Here is a 14,944-nt window from a genome sequence, read left to right as displayed (position 1 = left end):
TTTCTTCTCTCTTTCTCTCTCTCTCTCTCTCTTTTCTTTCTTTTTTCTTAACTTTCACCGAGAAGGAAAGGAGCTTATTAACCTTCGTTCCTCCTTTTAAAAACTGGAGTGCCAGGCGGACAGCGAGTTTTGTCGGACCGCCCGTCGTGCTTTACGATTTCGAGAGGAACGAAACTTGGAGTATAAATCGCATAGAAACGATCGTCGATGTGACAGTGGCAGCTGCGCGTGCCTAAAATCACTACTACACTGTATATGTGTGTGTGTATATATATGCATACATGCACTATCTTTCTTTTATTTTTAAAAAAGAAAAAATCGAAAAGAAAAAAAAAATAGAAAATTAAAAGTATAAGAAAAGTAAAAATATAAGAACGTCAGCAATGAATATTCTAACGTTTTAATTGACGTATATTGCCACTTTCGCGAAATTTCTTCCTTTTATTTCGGTCGAACGTAGAATTTATTTACGATCGATAGTACGTGATATCGTGCCTATCTCGTCGGACAAGCGGAACTCGATGTCGCAGTAGTTCGAGCGTGCAATTAACCAGACCGCGAGCGCCTCCATACGCAGGGTGAGTCACTTAACAAATAATTACATCTGTAGATATCCGGATGTTTATGTGTAAGAACGATATTATGACTTAATACATATATGTATATTTATGTGTATGTGTATTTATGTATATGTATATATATGCATACATGCTGTGTGTTCGTATATATATATATATATATATATATATATATATATATATATATATTATCTTTAATTCAATAAAACGTTTTTTTCCCCACTTAATAAATTTTCTAATAAAATTTATACTCATTATCGCAATATCAATTATTAATGTAATCGCTCGGAATGCTCTCTTTATCGCTTTATTTACTTACTTTCAGCGTAGCTAAGTGACTCAACCTGCATAAATCGTTCGTCGATTTTCCCACAAATTAAGTTAATCGGTGTGTGTGTCGAGTTAGTGTGCGATTAATTTGACGTGTAACGAAGAATAATATTAGAGAAGACAAAAGAACAAAATGAAACAAAACAAAAGGGAAAACAAAAAAAAACAAGAAGGAAATAATGGGAAATCGATTTTTCTGTTAAAAAATTTTCTCACCTTACAACCCTCGCATGTGAAAGCACCGAAATGAAAACCTGCTGCTGGCTCACCACAGACCTTGCACTGTTGGTTCATCTGCAATTATAGAAATTATGTTACTCGAAGGATATAGAACGAACGCACGCATACTCATTCATACATACATACATACATACATACACACATACACACATACACACATATACACATATATTATATATATATATATAAACGCGCGCGTCAGTGAGCTCTGCTTGTTTCATCCTTGGCTTAGGATAAAGAGTTAGAAGATAGGGGTAGGGTGGGGTAGGGTAGGGTGAAGTGGGGTGGGATGAGGTAGCGCCGTCGAACCGGTTTTCTACGTTCGCTTTGATTTTTATTCCTCCCACAATATCTCTCACGGATGTTCAATCTCGAATTGGCGCGTACATACGCGAGGAAAAATAACAGCAACGTGATTTTCACGTCGATCACAAACCTCCTCCTCCTCTTCTTCTTCTTTTTTTTCTTCTTCTACTTCTTCTTCCGTCTACTAGAAAAGGCTGACGCAAGTCGACTCGTAATCAAAGCGACGTACGTATCGGTCAGAAAGAGAGACAGATAAAGATAGATGGATAGAAGTGAGGAGAGAGAGGGAGAAGGGAGAGGGAAAGAGATTGACTATTTTTCGAACGTTCGAGTTACGTAAAAATGACTGGCATCGTGCATCCGCAACGAGAAACGAAACGCATCTATATAACGAGAAGAAATAATAGTTCGAGTTAGGATAATAACGCTTTCATTTTTCAACTGTTAACGTTATTATTCAGTATTTCCTTCTTTGAAGTTTAACGCCTTTTTTTTTTATACTCGATCCTTATTTATCGATGTACCGAGTTATCGACGTGTAATTTAGTTTCTAATAATTCAATCGAATAATACGCGATGCTCTTTCTCTCTTTATCTCGCTCTTTCATTCTGACTTGCAAAAATTATGCACGTGGCTTGGAGTCGGCTCTTGTCACCAAATTGTTTTATCGTCGCTCAATCAATATTCCTTCGAATCCGCAAAAACGATTCGTTTATTATCGAAAATCATAAATTATTAAATAAAGACATTATTCGTTTCTCATAATCCTTCTTTTTTGTCTTCCCTCTCTCCCCTTTTTCTTTCGTCATAAGCCTCAATACGCAATTTTTCTCGGCCGATCCTAGCTACATTATTATCTTCTTCCATCATCTTTTTTAACTCGTAAAACTGGCCGCCGATTCGACTTCTATTTTTAAAGATACAACGTAGGTATCTCCGAAAACATCGATATTAATTTCGTCGATAAAAAATACGAAAAAAAAGAAGAGGAAAAAAAAAAAGAAATGTGATCGTAAAGTGTCTCCCACGCGAAAAGCGTCGAAGATGTCCTCGAGAAAAAAATGTTCTCTCTCTCTATCCATCGAAACCTTTTTTTTTTTTTCTATCATTTACAAACGACGAACAACAGATGGGCACCGAGTCCGAGGCTTCTCTATCGGTCTACTCGTCGTATAAACGCGCGCTAGTTAATGGATCTTCTAGTTAAAATTTATCGACAAAGAAGCAACGGAACGCTTTTCACCTCTTCCTCTTCGATCGGGCAACCAACCGACGCTGACGAAGAGGATCGGGAAGTCCTCTCGACTTAGGCCATTAGTAGTCGGCTCTTCTTCTCCTTCTTCCTCTTCTTCTACTTCTTCTTCTTCTTCTTCTTCTTTTTCTTCATCGTTCAGTACCGTTCGGTCTCTTACTCGCTTTTCTAACGATCGAACCGAAACGCATGGTACCGAACGATCCGACCTATCATAAATCAGCGCTATCTCGTCGAACGCTGCCATCTGCACTCTCGCTGGACTCTAGAGTGTCACAAAGGTCTATAACGCCGGCACCTTCTCGTGAGTGTTCTCACTCAAACCAACTCGCTTGTTCTTTTTCTTTTTTTTCTTTTCTTTTCTCTCATTTTTTTAAACCTCCTCCCCTTCTCCCCTCCTCCACTCACCTTTTTTTCCTTTTCGAATTTTTTCCTTTCAATCAAGTTCACTGAAAAAAATGTTTTGTCAAATTTTCTTTTCTTTTTTCATCTTTTTATTACTTTTTTTCTTTCTTTCTTTCTTTCTTTCTTTTTTTTTTTTTTGGTGTTTTTTCTTTCCTTCAAACGAATTCATCGAGTCGAATCGGCGTTGATCGATTAATCAACTCAAGTGAAAATTTCGATTCAACGTGGGAAAATGATAAGCAAATGCGTTTCATTTCAATCCTTTCTCTAGTTTAATATCTTGAAATGCGTTTTCTCAAATCGAATCGACGTAAATCAATTCGTAGAAATGTTGAAATCTTAATCAAAGCGAGGAAAATTATAAGCAAACGCGTTTCACTCGATCATTTTTCTTGTTTAATCTGTTGGAATTTAATGTCTTGTCAACTTGAGCCGACATTAATCAACCAATAAAAATGTTAAAATTGTAATCAATATGTGAAAATGATAAGCGAATACGTTTCTCTTAATCCTTTTCCTTTTTTTTAGTCCTCTCGAATGCGTTTTATCAACGAGAATCGACATTAATCAATTCATAAAAAAAACAAAAAGAAAAAAAAAAGAAAAGAAATAAAAAGTAAAGAAAAAAATTATAATCAACTATTATAAATATAAAAGTGCAAGAAGGTTTCCAAGGTTCATTAATCGAAATGCTTATACAGAGGGAAACGTAAAGGAGAAATATATTTCAGGTATCGTAATTGTCGAGAAGCGAAAGGAACAAAAGGCTACCGAGCCGAGCATCGTTTGTCTACTACAAGAAATATTTTAACGAGAATTTAGAACGACGTGTAATTAGAGCAGGCTTGCTTCAACCATACTGTTTTTCTCCGGAGCACGCGCGCACGATTCGCAACCTCCCGCGTTAAACTATCGAGAGAAAGAAAAAGACACATAGAGAGAGATAGAGAAAGAAAGATAGAGAGAAAGAAAAATAAAAGCAAAGAGAGAGAAAAAGAGAGAATGTCGGAGACAGAGAGAGAGAGAGAGAGAGAGAGAGAGAGAGAGAGGGAGGGAGAAAAAGAGAAGATGAAGAAGAAAAAGAAGAAGAAGAAAAAGATAGCTCGTCTCGAAGGTTCGTTAAGGTTTTTAAGTTTTTTCGTCGACACAGTTGTTTGACGCCCATTGCTTCTTGCGTTCCGCTCGTTGATGAAGCGAAACCCCATATAGGCATTCCCCTCTTTTCTATTTTCTAATCTTCCATACTTACACTTGTTTATACCGGGTGAACTCGTTTCGAACAAATTGCAAGAGATTATCCTTTAGAATTTAGAACGAATCGAAGTGGAAGAGGGTGCGAACGGAGGAGGGGATCGGGCGAGTCGGCGAAATACAATAATTATTCTGATTTATAAGTCAAGTTTCCGGTGAGGTGGACAGAAAAATAAACGGAAAGAAATATTTATAAAAGACAAAAAAAAAAAAAAGAAAAAAGAAGAAAGATACACGATAACTATCATAATTTCTGATATCGAAGTAAACGATCGATTAGACGATCGAGCAAAGAATATGGCGAGTCGAGCGACTTTTAACTCGGTTATACATCACGTTTTACGATAAATCACCGTGCGAAAGAAGTTGAACCGACGGCGACCTTACTCGAGGCGTTTGTCTATATTCAGTTAACGTGCCATTTAAGTGAGTAAAAGAGAGAGAGAAAGAGAGAAGGGAGGGAGATCGAGAGAGAGAGAGAGAGAGAGAGAGAGAGAGAGAGAGAGAGAGAGAGAGAAAAGCTATTGATTTTACAAAAGATGTCACCGTCGTGTCACTCCCTTCCCGTCTCATTCGAACGTTGGCTTTTATTGCTCGATTTGGGCCAAGGACTGTAATCACTAAAAGAGAACGAGTCGATCCATTTTTGTGCTCGAGAATAAATTCTTTTTCTCCTGAATGCGATCGTATTTTATCATAGCGATTTATCATCGAGAAGGTCGATCCATCGATATATCGGTTCTCGACTCGAATATCTATCTAACTGTTCTAATCGTTCTAATACGCGTAGTATATTTTCCAAATTTTACCAACATTGTTTTTTTGAACGTTCGTTTCGTACAAGTTACTCTCTCTCTCTCTCTCTCTCTCTCTCTCTCTCTCTCTCTCTCTCTCTCTCTTGCTCTCTTTTTCTTTCTCGAGGACACGAAAAAGCGGGTCTCGTGTAAATACACACACCTCGTACCCCAGTTTCCAAGAGTTAGAGTCAATATTTGCTCGGCACTCGTTCGTTAATGAAGTCGATATCGTTTCTCATCTACACAGCGTTACCTCCATCGAAATATTAACGTTAGGTACCTACTTCTCGTTTCGACGAGGATGACGAGAAGAGAACAAGAAGGAACACCTTGATCGACCCTTTCGAGCTCATCTCTCGAGCTACCAGACACGTACAGGCAACAGGGGCACGTCCAAGTTTACGCACCATTAAACTCGAGTTCCGTGTGACGTTTATCCCTTCAGGAAAGTCCTCTGTCTCTCTCTCTCTCTCTCTTTTCTTTTTATTTTTGACTCTTACATTCTCTCCTTTCCCTCTATCTTTCTCTTTCTCTTTCTCTTTCTATTGCTTTCACTCTTCGTTCACGGCTCTCCCTTTTCCAGGGCCAACGTACGTCGTTGAAACATTAACCCTTTGACTTTAAGATGGAAATTTAGAGTTTACATGTATGCATGTACTTACTTAGAGAGACCTATATGAATAGATTTAAGAAAATATTTGTCTTGCGGTACAGTTGGACGGATCGTCCTTCTTGGTTATATATAATATATAACATAGAAACTTCACTGACGATCACCGGTAGAATCTAGTTCGTTCGTTCTCGAAGTCGAAGTCGAAGTCGAACATTCTCGCCGATGATCCCAGGTCGTGGGCAAAGATCTCGCGTGATTTATGTCGATCCCGCAGGCGAGGCACGCAACTTACGTTACCACAATCATTCTCGTCCCTTATCCATCTCTCCTCTATAATATTTCTCTTTGAAAATAATTTTCAATTGATATCGTTCTACTAACTATATCTATCTATCTATCTATCTCTTTCTCTCTCTCTCTATATATATATATATCCATTTTTTTTCTTTCCATTTCTTTTTTTTTTCATTACAAAATACAAATTTCATTGATATTTTATCACAAATATCATCTTCTCTTTCATCGTTTCGTAACACTCAACGAACGCGTAATTTACTTATATGTAAGTTACACGTTCGACTTCGTCTGCCCTGAGAGAATGACACGGTTTTTGTAAGCACGTCGATCATTACGATTCGATCAAAGTAACGAGTATACGGGAGTGAACGTAACCTATGCGATATAATTAATTAGAGGTATATTAATTCACAAATTTATTACCGCATTAAGAATGAGCACTTGATTACTGCCCGGCCAGTGATATACGAGCGGCCATTTTTCTCTATCCTTTTCTCTTAGTCCCTCTTTTTCTCTTCCTCTCTCTCTCTCTCTCTCTCTCTCTCTCTCTCTCTCTCTCTCTCCCTCCCTCTCTTTCTTTCGCTTTTTCTCTATCTAAGTTAATGAGTTAATGAATCTACTCGAAAGAAGAAGTCGATATATCACCGGCCTATACCCGCGAAGGCTTCATGAGAACTTTACGCGCCAAACCTTACCGGACCGTATCGCGATAACATCGTCTTGTATATACACAACTACCTGTGTCCTTATCTGCAAATAAATCTGCTTGTAAATAAACGCGTTGCACGTGGAACCCCCACCCTCTTACCCCACCCCACCATCCCCTCCTTTCCTCTCCACTCCATACATAGCGGAAATATTTTAATCCGATAGGCAATTAGATTGAAATCAATTGTACGCACGACCGAGTAATTCGTGCTCGTAACACGAAAAAAAAACAGATCAAAAAAAAAAAAAAACAAAACGAAAAAGAAGAAAGAAAAACGATTTTTACGTTTCTCGTGCTTCGATTCGTCGATAGAATAGAAAAGAAAAGAAAAGAAAAGAAAAAAAAAAAGAAAAATAAGAATATAAAAACGTTGGTAAAACGAAGTAAAAAATCTATCGGAATATTTTCTATCGGAGAAAATTCGTAGGTTTGGTTTTCGGGACAGGTCGCGCAATTTGTATCGGTGGAGATGCGTTTTTAACGATCACTTTGATGGATGATCGTTGATTCTCGGCAGGCTTCGCATCTATCGAGTCCTTGAAAAATGATGCTTCCTGCAGGTAGTAGACAGAAAGAGAGAGAGAGAGAGAGAGAGAGAGAGAGAGAGAGAGAGAGAGAGAATCGACTCGATAGGTGTGCCAACCAAGCTGGAGGAGGATTCTCTTTCTGAACGAAGAGGGAGAAAAAAAGAGAAGGAAGAAGAGATAGACATAGCTAGACAGAAAAAGAGAAAGAGAGATAGATAGAATTCGTTTTTCCGTTAATACACTTTCGCGAGAGAACGACGGATGCTTGCCTCCGTTTGCTTTCTTTGCTCCGGGAGCCAAAAACAATTAATAACCCTCGGTAGGATCATTTATCGCGACAGTTTAGGCTAAAGGGGGATGGATCTCGACTAAACCTTTCTTTCATCTTTTTTTCTCTTTCTCTTTTTCTTTTTCTCTTTACCATCTCGCGAAGAGTCCTTCTTAAAAGCATTGTTCGTCTTCTCGATGCGTGACCGATCCGATTTTTAACGGAGACACTAGCGATTTTCCTTCGACACCTCTCTCTCTTTCTATCTCTATCTCTGTCTCTATCTCTGACTCTGTAGAGTTCATCGAAAAGGATTCTAGCGAGAACCGCAATAACCCCTTTCCTTTCCTTTCCTTTCCTTTCCTTTCCTTTCCTTTCATTTCATTTCTTTTCCTTTCCTTTCCTTCCACTTGTGGGAATCACGAGTCCTTTTGTAGATGCTCCATCGAAACGATTCGTTAGGCTCTCTTACATTCATATGTGTATTTACACCAGGGGTGTAGGAAACCGTTCGAAACTCTTGCTACTTGTTATATAACTTGTAGCAAGTTAAAGATGTGATAATAGAGAAAGTATAGCAAAGTAATGTATATTAGTATTCGTGTAAAAAGATACCTAGTCTTTTCATCTTAATTAATGATTTTTCAGACATAAAAAGTATTACAAGTAAAGAGAAAATGTTATATATATATATATATAATTTTAAATCGTTTCAAAGATATTTCCTCAAATCGGTAATTTCCTTACTCTATTTTATAAGACAAGAAAGAGAGAGAGAGAGAGAAAGAGGACTCTATTTTTCTACTCTACTTTATTCCTTTACTCGTTAAAAAGTAAGAGAGCGAGAGAGATAGAAAGAAAAAGACCCGGAAGAATGAAATAACGGGAGATATTCGTGTAGCTCGTCCTACTCCGAAACGGAATTTAATCTCTCGTTTATTCGGCGATTAAGCACGCCATCGTTGATTTACAATCTCGTAAAAGTCCGAACGTTCGCTCGTATAATAGCACCGTTTCGTACGAGTATCTTCTTCGAAACGATACAATTTATCGCAAGCGACGTTACATTATAATACTTATACATATATACGTAGATAAATTATATAAATAGGTATAAAGAGTTTCAATTATATAAAAGATTGTTAACTATAAGAATATAATATATGAAATTTTATCTTATAATTGAATACCACTTATAGGTAAAACGAGAACGTCCTTTTCCGATTCAACGGTCGGTCATTCAAATCAACCTTTCCTTCCTTTAAATTGATTCCTTTGGTAGACTTTGATAAGAAAATGAGGAGGAGATAAATAGAAAAAAAGAGAGAGAGAGAGAAGGAAGATCGTACTACATCGACGGAAGCAAGACCAAGTGTCGTTCCCTGTAAATCGCACACATTATCTCGTCGCGGACAAAGAGCACAGGATTAGATTACCAAAGTAACGGATGCACGAACGGTGAATAGCCTGGCAATGTCGTTAAAGTGCATCTTCGAGCGTTACTGACAAAACCAGTCGAGATAAGACTTCATACCGCAAACTCACGTGTCTTATCGAAAACTCATGTCATTTTTACGGACTACCTCAAGTCGAATCACTCGATACGATTTTAATTCAACGATTTCGAATCTTACCCCATTTGTCAAATCTTCAAAATAATGCTTTCTCCTCGAAAAATAAACATAAAAAATACGTAATACGTGTGTCATCATCGTCGCGTTTTTAATGTTTATCATTGAAACAGGATTAGAATTTACTTATCTCTATCTTTTTAATGGAAGATCAAAAAGTCGAGAAGAAGGGTGGTAAACAAATGACGACTGGTGATTGTGATGGTGTTGTTGGTGGTTGTTTGGTGTTGGTGCTGACAAAAAAAAAACGTTAAGTCAGATTACGACCCCGTGACGAGGACGAGAACGACGACGGGCCCGCATCAAAGGGTTAATATGCAAATCGCTATCCACCAGTCGTTTCAGGCTCGCACTCGATCCTCTCTTTCTCTCTCTCTCTCTCTCTCTCTCACTTTTAAAACTTGAACCGTTGAATGAAATGAGGATTAAAAAAAAAAAAGGAAAAAAAAATAATAATAATAAATATCGTAGATTGTAAGTACGTTGAAGCTTCGAATATATCGTGTGGGATGATTTGCCGGAACGTTGGTAAACCGAATCGGTATCGAATCGCGCCTTTCAACGAGTTTGCTTTGACGACGGCGAGTCTGCCGACTTTATTGTTACGTATCGTTCTTTGTCGATATTATTTTAAGAAATAAAAGAGAGTGTGAGTGAACGTGCCAACAAAGGGAGTGTACGACAGTTAAGAAAAAGTTTCGATTACGAGTATCATTGGAAAGATCGTTCTGGAAAAGAGAAGTCAATATAGAATACGATCGTTAACATACGTCATTACTATATGACTCATTCGTTTAATTGACTTGACGATGAAACTCCATAAAAAAAATTAATAAAGTTGCATACCTCTTATATACATTGTTATATTCAATTTATTATTCAACCGGCAATAAAAAGTTTTATTGTTTAACGGTACTAAAATTGATCATTAAACAAAATTTATTTTAAATATAAAATATATATATATATATATAAATAATAAATCACATAGGAAACTAGTAAAAAGTTAAGAAATTTGACATTAACCAAAAAAAAAAAAAAGAAAAGAAAAGAAAAAAAAGGAAAAGAAAAGAAAAGAAAAGAAAAGAATTCTGAACGTAAAATCAAACGTTTATAATCATAACGTGAACCGGCTCGTACGTAAGTACATATATATGTAACATCCTTTAACATACATAAATTTTAATTTCTTCTTATTAATTCATCGACGAGAGGATCTCATTCTTTCTATCTAAACTTTATCCTTGACACAACATTTCCCACAATATTTTCCCATAATATTCCCACGCAATTTAATATTATCGCTTTGCAGTGATTAGATCTGATATCTAATATTTTTTCGATAAGAGACCGAAGTATATTTTATATAAAAAAAAAAAAAAAAAATAAAAAAAAATAAAAAAAAATCGAATATAATAATCGATCGATGTGTATTCCATTAAAGATATTAAACAAACAAAAGGATTAAATTAGACGTAGATCCGAGCCTGTCTAAGCATTTGCTTATTTACCCGAGTACGCGTGTGCACGTGCATCGTGGAAGGAAACTCGAATGTGTTGAAAAGAGGGTAAGAGAGGGAGAGAAAGAGAGAGAGAGAGAGAGAAAGAGAGAGAGAAAGGAGAGAGGGAACTGGATGGGGGTTTGAGTTGAGTAAGGGTAAGAGGTAAGGGGTAAGGGGTGAGAGGTGAGAGGAAACGAAGGGAAAGGGAGGGGATTAGAAACGAGAGCAACTCGACGACTCTTTATAAAACTCTTCACGCGCAAAGTTTGCCCTACGTACAAGTGGGGTAATAACCGTATGAAAGGGCGACAATAGCGGTCGACACACCGCAGTCAATGTTCAAAGGGTATGTTAAAAAAGAGAGAAAGAAAGAGAGAAAAAAATGCAGCAATAAATATATTTTGACATGGGAGAGCCTCGCGCCAAGAGTCTATGCATAATAATTGTAACGCTTCTCTCTCTCTTTCTTTTTCTCTTTTTCTGTCTCTCTCTTTCTCTCTCTCTCTCTCTCTCTCTCTCTTATGTATAGACCATTTGCATAAACATACGCATACGGGTCCTTACGACTCTTATTTCACCGAAGAAAAAGACAGAGAAAGAAAGAAAGAGAGAGAGCGAGAGAGAAAGAGGGAAAAGGATGGCTACAAGTCCTTTGTGCGCAACGAAATTACGATAGTGTCTACCGGTAGGCAAATATTATAGCAACAGGCTCCTCTGAGGGGTGACGATAATGTTTTCATTTGCGACTATCCAACATATATGTAACTATATATGTGTCTATACAATGTATGGTGTGTGCGTAACGATGTTGTATAATATTTAATTCTATTAAAACGAACCATCTAATCGATAAAAGCTGATATCAGCTGATACTCAACGATATATATATATATATATATATATATATGCATATATTTCTTATTTATTTATTCTCTTTCTTTTTTTGTTTAACTACCGATCCTAGTACGATATCAAGTTACATTTTGTTAGGACGTCAAAGATATTTTTTTTCTTTCTTCTCTGTTCTTTCTTACTTTTTTTTTCTCTTTTAAACGAGAAGGACGAGAAAGACGATGAGATCGGTTCGACGAGAGTAAAGGGGAGTCGATACACGTCGTAATTACATACCATAGTCGATGTGTTATGTTAAGCGAGATTTAATATTTATAACCAGCACGCGCGAGCGCGAGAAACAACATATTATGCAATTTCGTCGTTTACATGGTAACCGATGATGCGGCTAATCTCGTGGTACGTTACTCATTTATTTAACGGATATTTATGAGCGCAGAGTCTCTCGGCGGTCGTCATAATTTCATAAACGTGTTCCGTGCAACGAGCGCAACGCTTGTAAAGCATAATATTTCCTTTTTTCTTCTTCTTTTTTTTATTTTTCTTCTTTCATCTTTTCATTTTGTTAGCTTCTTTTTTCCTCTCTTTTTTTTTCTTTCTTTTTTTTTTTTTTTTTCGTTAAGTCAGCTCTTTTTCATTTCTCATTCACGTCTCTCATTTTCTTTTCTTTCGAGCGACGAAAGTAAGTACAAGGAGCGCGATTTAGCCGTATTATCGATTTCACGCGATCGGATAATCGCGAGCGAACGAACGAACGAACGAACGAACGAACGAACGAACGAAGGAAAGAACGAACGAAAGAACAAGCCGGTCGGAAGAAGGAGTCGTGCGCGCGAGTTGATTTACGAAGGAACCAATCAGAAATAAATCATCGGCTCTACCTCGTACTGACGAAATAAGCCGTAATAATCGGGTTCAACGCACTCGAATTTTGCTAATTAGATTATTTTCCTTCAAGCATCGACCGATTCCCGCGATCGACGGACATCGAATCCACGATTTAATGATCCTTCGATAATCGAAAAGACCGTAGAGAACTTTTAATTCGAATCTATTTAAACTTTACTTAGATCCTACTCGTTATTGATCAATTAGATCAATCGAAAGACTTTCAATTTGATTATCTATTAATATTTATAAAGATTGATATAAAAAGAAAAAAAGAGAAATAAGAAAAAAAAAAAAATAAACGTCGACAAAAATCGTTCGTCGATCTAATAAACTTTAACTATGATAATACAAGATAAGACGAGTGAATCACCGAAGACTTCGATGCTCGAAATGAATCTCGCGAGAGACTTCAATGCTGCTATAGTGACTCATATTCGTAGTACTTAGGTACTCTATGTAACGGAGAAGTTTAACTAAAACTCTCATGTCTCTCTTCTTATTTCTTTTTTCTTTTAATCAATCAAAACATGCAGAAAAAAATGTAAAAAAAAAAAAAAAAAAAGAGAAGTAGTAAGGTATCCACTTAATTAGTATCACTCACCTTTATTATTAAGATATCCACGCAAATTTCCTGGTAGGTAGTTAGCAATATCACTTAACGAAAAATCCGACCTGTTAGTATAGTCCGAGTCAGCGTTCACACGTTTACACACTGTATATAACTAATTTCCCCTTTCAGATCCTCGAAGGAAGGAGCCGAGAGAAAAAGAAAGATGTTCGTCCGATAAAAAAGAAAAAGGAAACGAAAAGTCATTCGTCAATATCTCGCGAGAAACATTTTCCTTCGAGCACGTGGCGTGTTAATCAACGTGAACTGTGGTACGGGCGGTTCTTCTTCCTCTTCTTTTTCTTCTTCCTTCTCCTCCTCCTCTTCTTCTTCTGCTTCTTCCAATACTTTTACTTCTTCTTGTTCTTTTCTCGATACGATGACCTTGAGTCAGGCGAGAAACTTTTTTTTATTCAGCGTCGGATAACGATAAGCATCTATCACCGATCTTGAAATCTCTCGAACGAAAAACAATACGAAACGATAAAAAAAAAGGATTTTTACATATTTACTCGCGACAATCTCGATCACGTGTGATCTTTCTCTCTCTCTCTCTCTCTCTCTCTCTCTCTTTCTGTCTCTCTTTCGTTTCTATCCTTCGTTTCTTTTCTTTCCCTCTCACTTCTACTCCTCTATAATTTCTCGTCCATTCGCGCGCAATAGATACGTTATTTCTTTTTCTATTTATTTTCCTCGTGTGCGTAACGTCAGTCACTCTCTGTCTCTCTCGAACCTCCACGAGACTCGGTGCGACCACGTCGATGGACGGGAGAGGACTGCCGCTTCGCGATCGCTGCGATCTGTTCGACTGCATCGAAGGTGCCTGAGAAGAGAGTCGTGTCTTACCAACGCTACCGATTTCCCCTACTTCTGCGGACTCACCTGTACATGCCCATCGGTTCACGCCTGTCTCGCTAGCAACCAATGGGCCCAACTTGGGACCAATCGTTCGACCAATCCCAACACGGCCGGTCCCACGAGATCGACCAATCTGGTAACACCCATTCTTATCCCACTCTTCTGGGATAGTTTGCCGTCCCTCGTGCCTTTCCGTAAGATTTTCTAACATCTCTCTTTCTTTCTTTCTTTCTTTCTTTCTTTCTTTCTTTCTTTCTTTCTTTCTTTCTCTTAGTACACTGCTCCTCCTCTTCTTGCTCCCTCTCCACCTTTTTCCTCCTCCTTCTTCGTATTCTTCGTATTCTTCTTCTCTTTTACTCTACTTGCTTCTTTGGGATTGAAAAGAATTACCATTTCTCTCTCTCTCTCTCTCTCTCCCTTTTTTTTCTCTCTTTATCCATCTCTCTCTCTCTTCTCGATTTAATTACTTTTCAGTCCAGCTCGTATACAACAGGTGGACTTTCTTTTGCTTTCTTTATGTGATATTTAAAAGTCTTGGTTTTACAGTCATAGTTATCTCATACATACACATACACACATACTTATCCTATCCTATGTATACGCTGAACAATTCTGGATGGATTGAGATAGTAATAAAGTACCGATAAGAATCCTTAATGCGGTACTCGCGGTCTTTCCGTGTAATTCAGCATTTATTGGTATATTACGGTCAACGTGCGATTATTCGAAGCCTCCTAGCTGGCTCTGGCCGGACTAGCACCTACGATAATCTCGAGGAAGAAGAAGCGTGCCGGCGTTAAAAGGAACTTTTCTATGTGGGCCCCTGTCTCCTATCAAACGTAAGAAGGAAACTCGTAGGTGTACGACGACCAGTCTATCTTTTTCTCGTTCTAATCACGCAAGAGGTAACTGTACAATTTACATCCTGGATACGTCGTCTCCGACTACCAGATTTTACGAGCTGCCCGGCCGATCGTATTTTTCCTCTGTGACAGTTATCGCATTAATTGCACGCTAATCTCGTTTGCG

At 37.7% G+C, this 14,944-nt stretch overlaps 1 protein-coding gene across 2 annotated transcripts in view; it reads right to left on the bottom strand.

The window, feature by feature from the left end:
• LOC122634242 (zygotic gap protein knirps-like) overlaps positions 1-14,099 on the bottom strand; it is a 33,523-nt gene extending 19,424 nt beyond the window's left edge. The window contains exons 1-2 of one of the 2 annotated variants that reach the window (XM_043822987.1): positions 13,052-14,099; positions 1,125-1,202 (exon numbers count right to left, since the gene is read on the bottom strand). In XM_043822987.1, coding sequence (XP_043678922.1) covers positions 1,125-1,202 — 78 coding nt within the window. In that variant the 5' untranslated portion in view covers positions 13,052-14,099. Of the gene's footprint in view, positions 1-397; positions 651-1,124; positions 1,203-13,051 lie in introns of those variants that run through there. The other variant, XM_043822989.1, reaches the window with a different exon arrangement.
• Positions 14,100-14,944: the final 845 nt, after the last annotated feature.

This window comes from Vespula pensylvanica, chromosome 14 (genome assembly GCF_014466175.1).
Source record: "Vespula pensylvanica isolate Volc-1 chromosome 14, ASM1446617v1, whole genome shotgun sequence".
NCBI classification, from domain to species: Eukaryota; Metazoa; Arthropoda; class Insecta; order Hymenoptera; family Vespidae; genus Vespula; species Vespula pensylvanica.
Note: the sequence above shows the minus strand (reverse complement) of the source record. Positions and strands in the feature narration are given on the sequence as shown.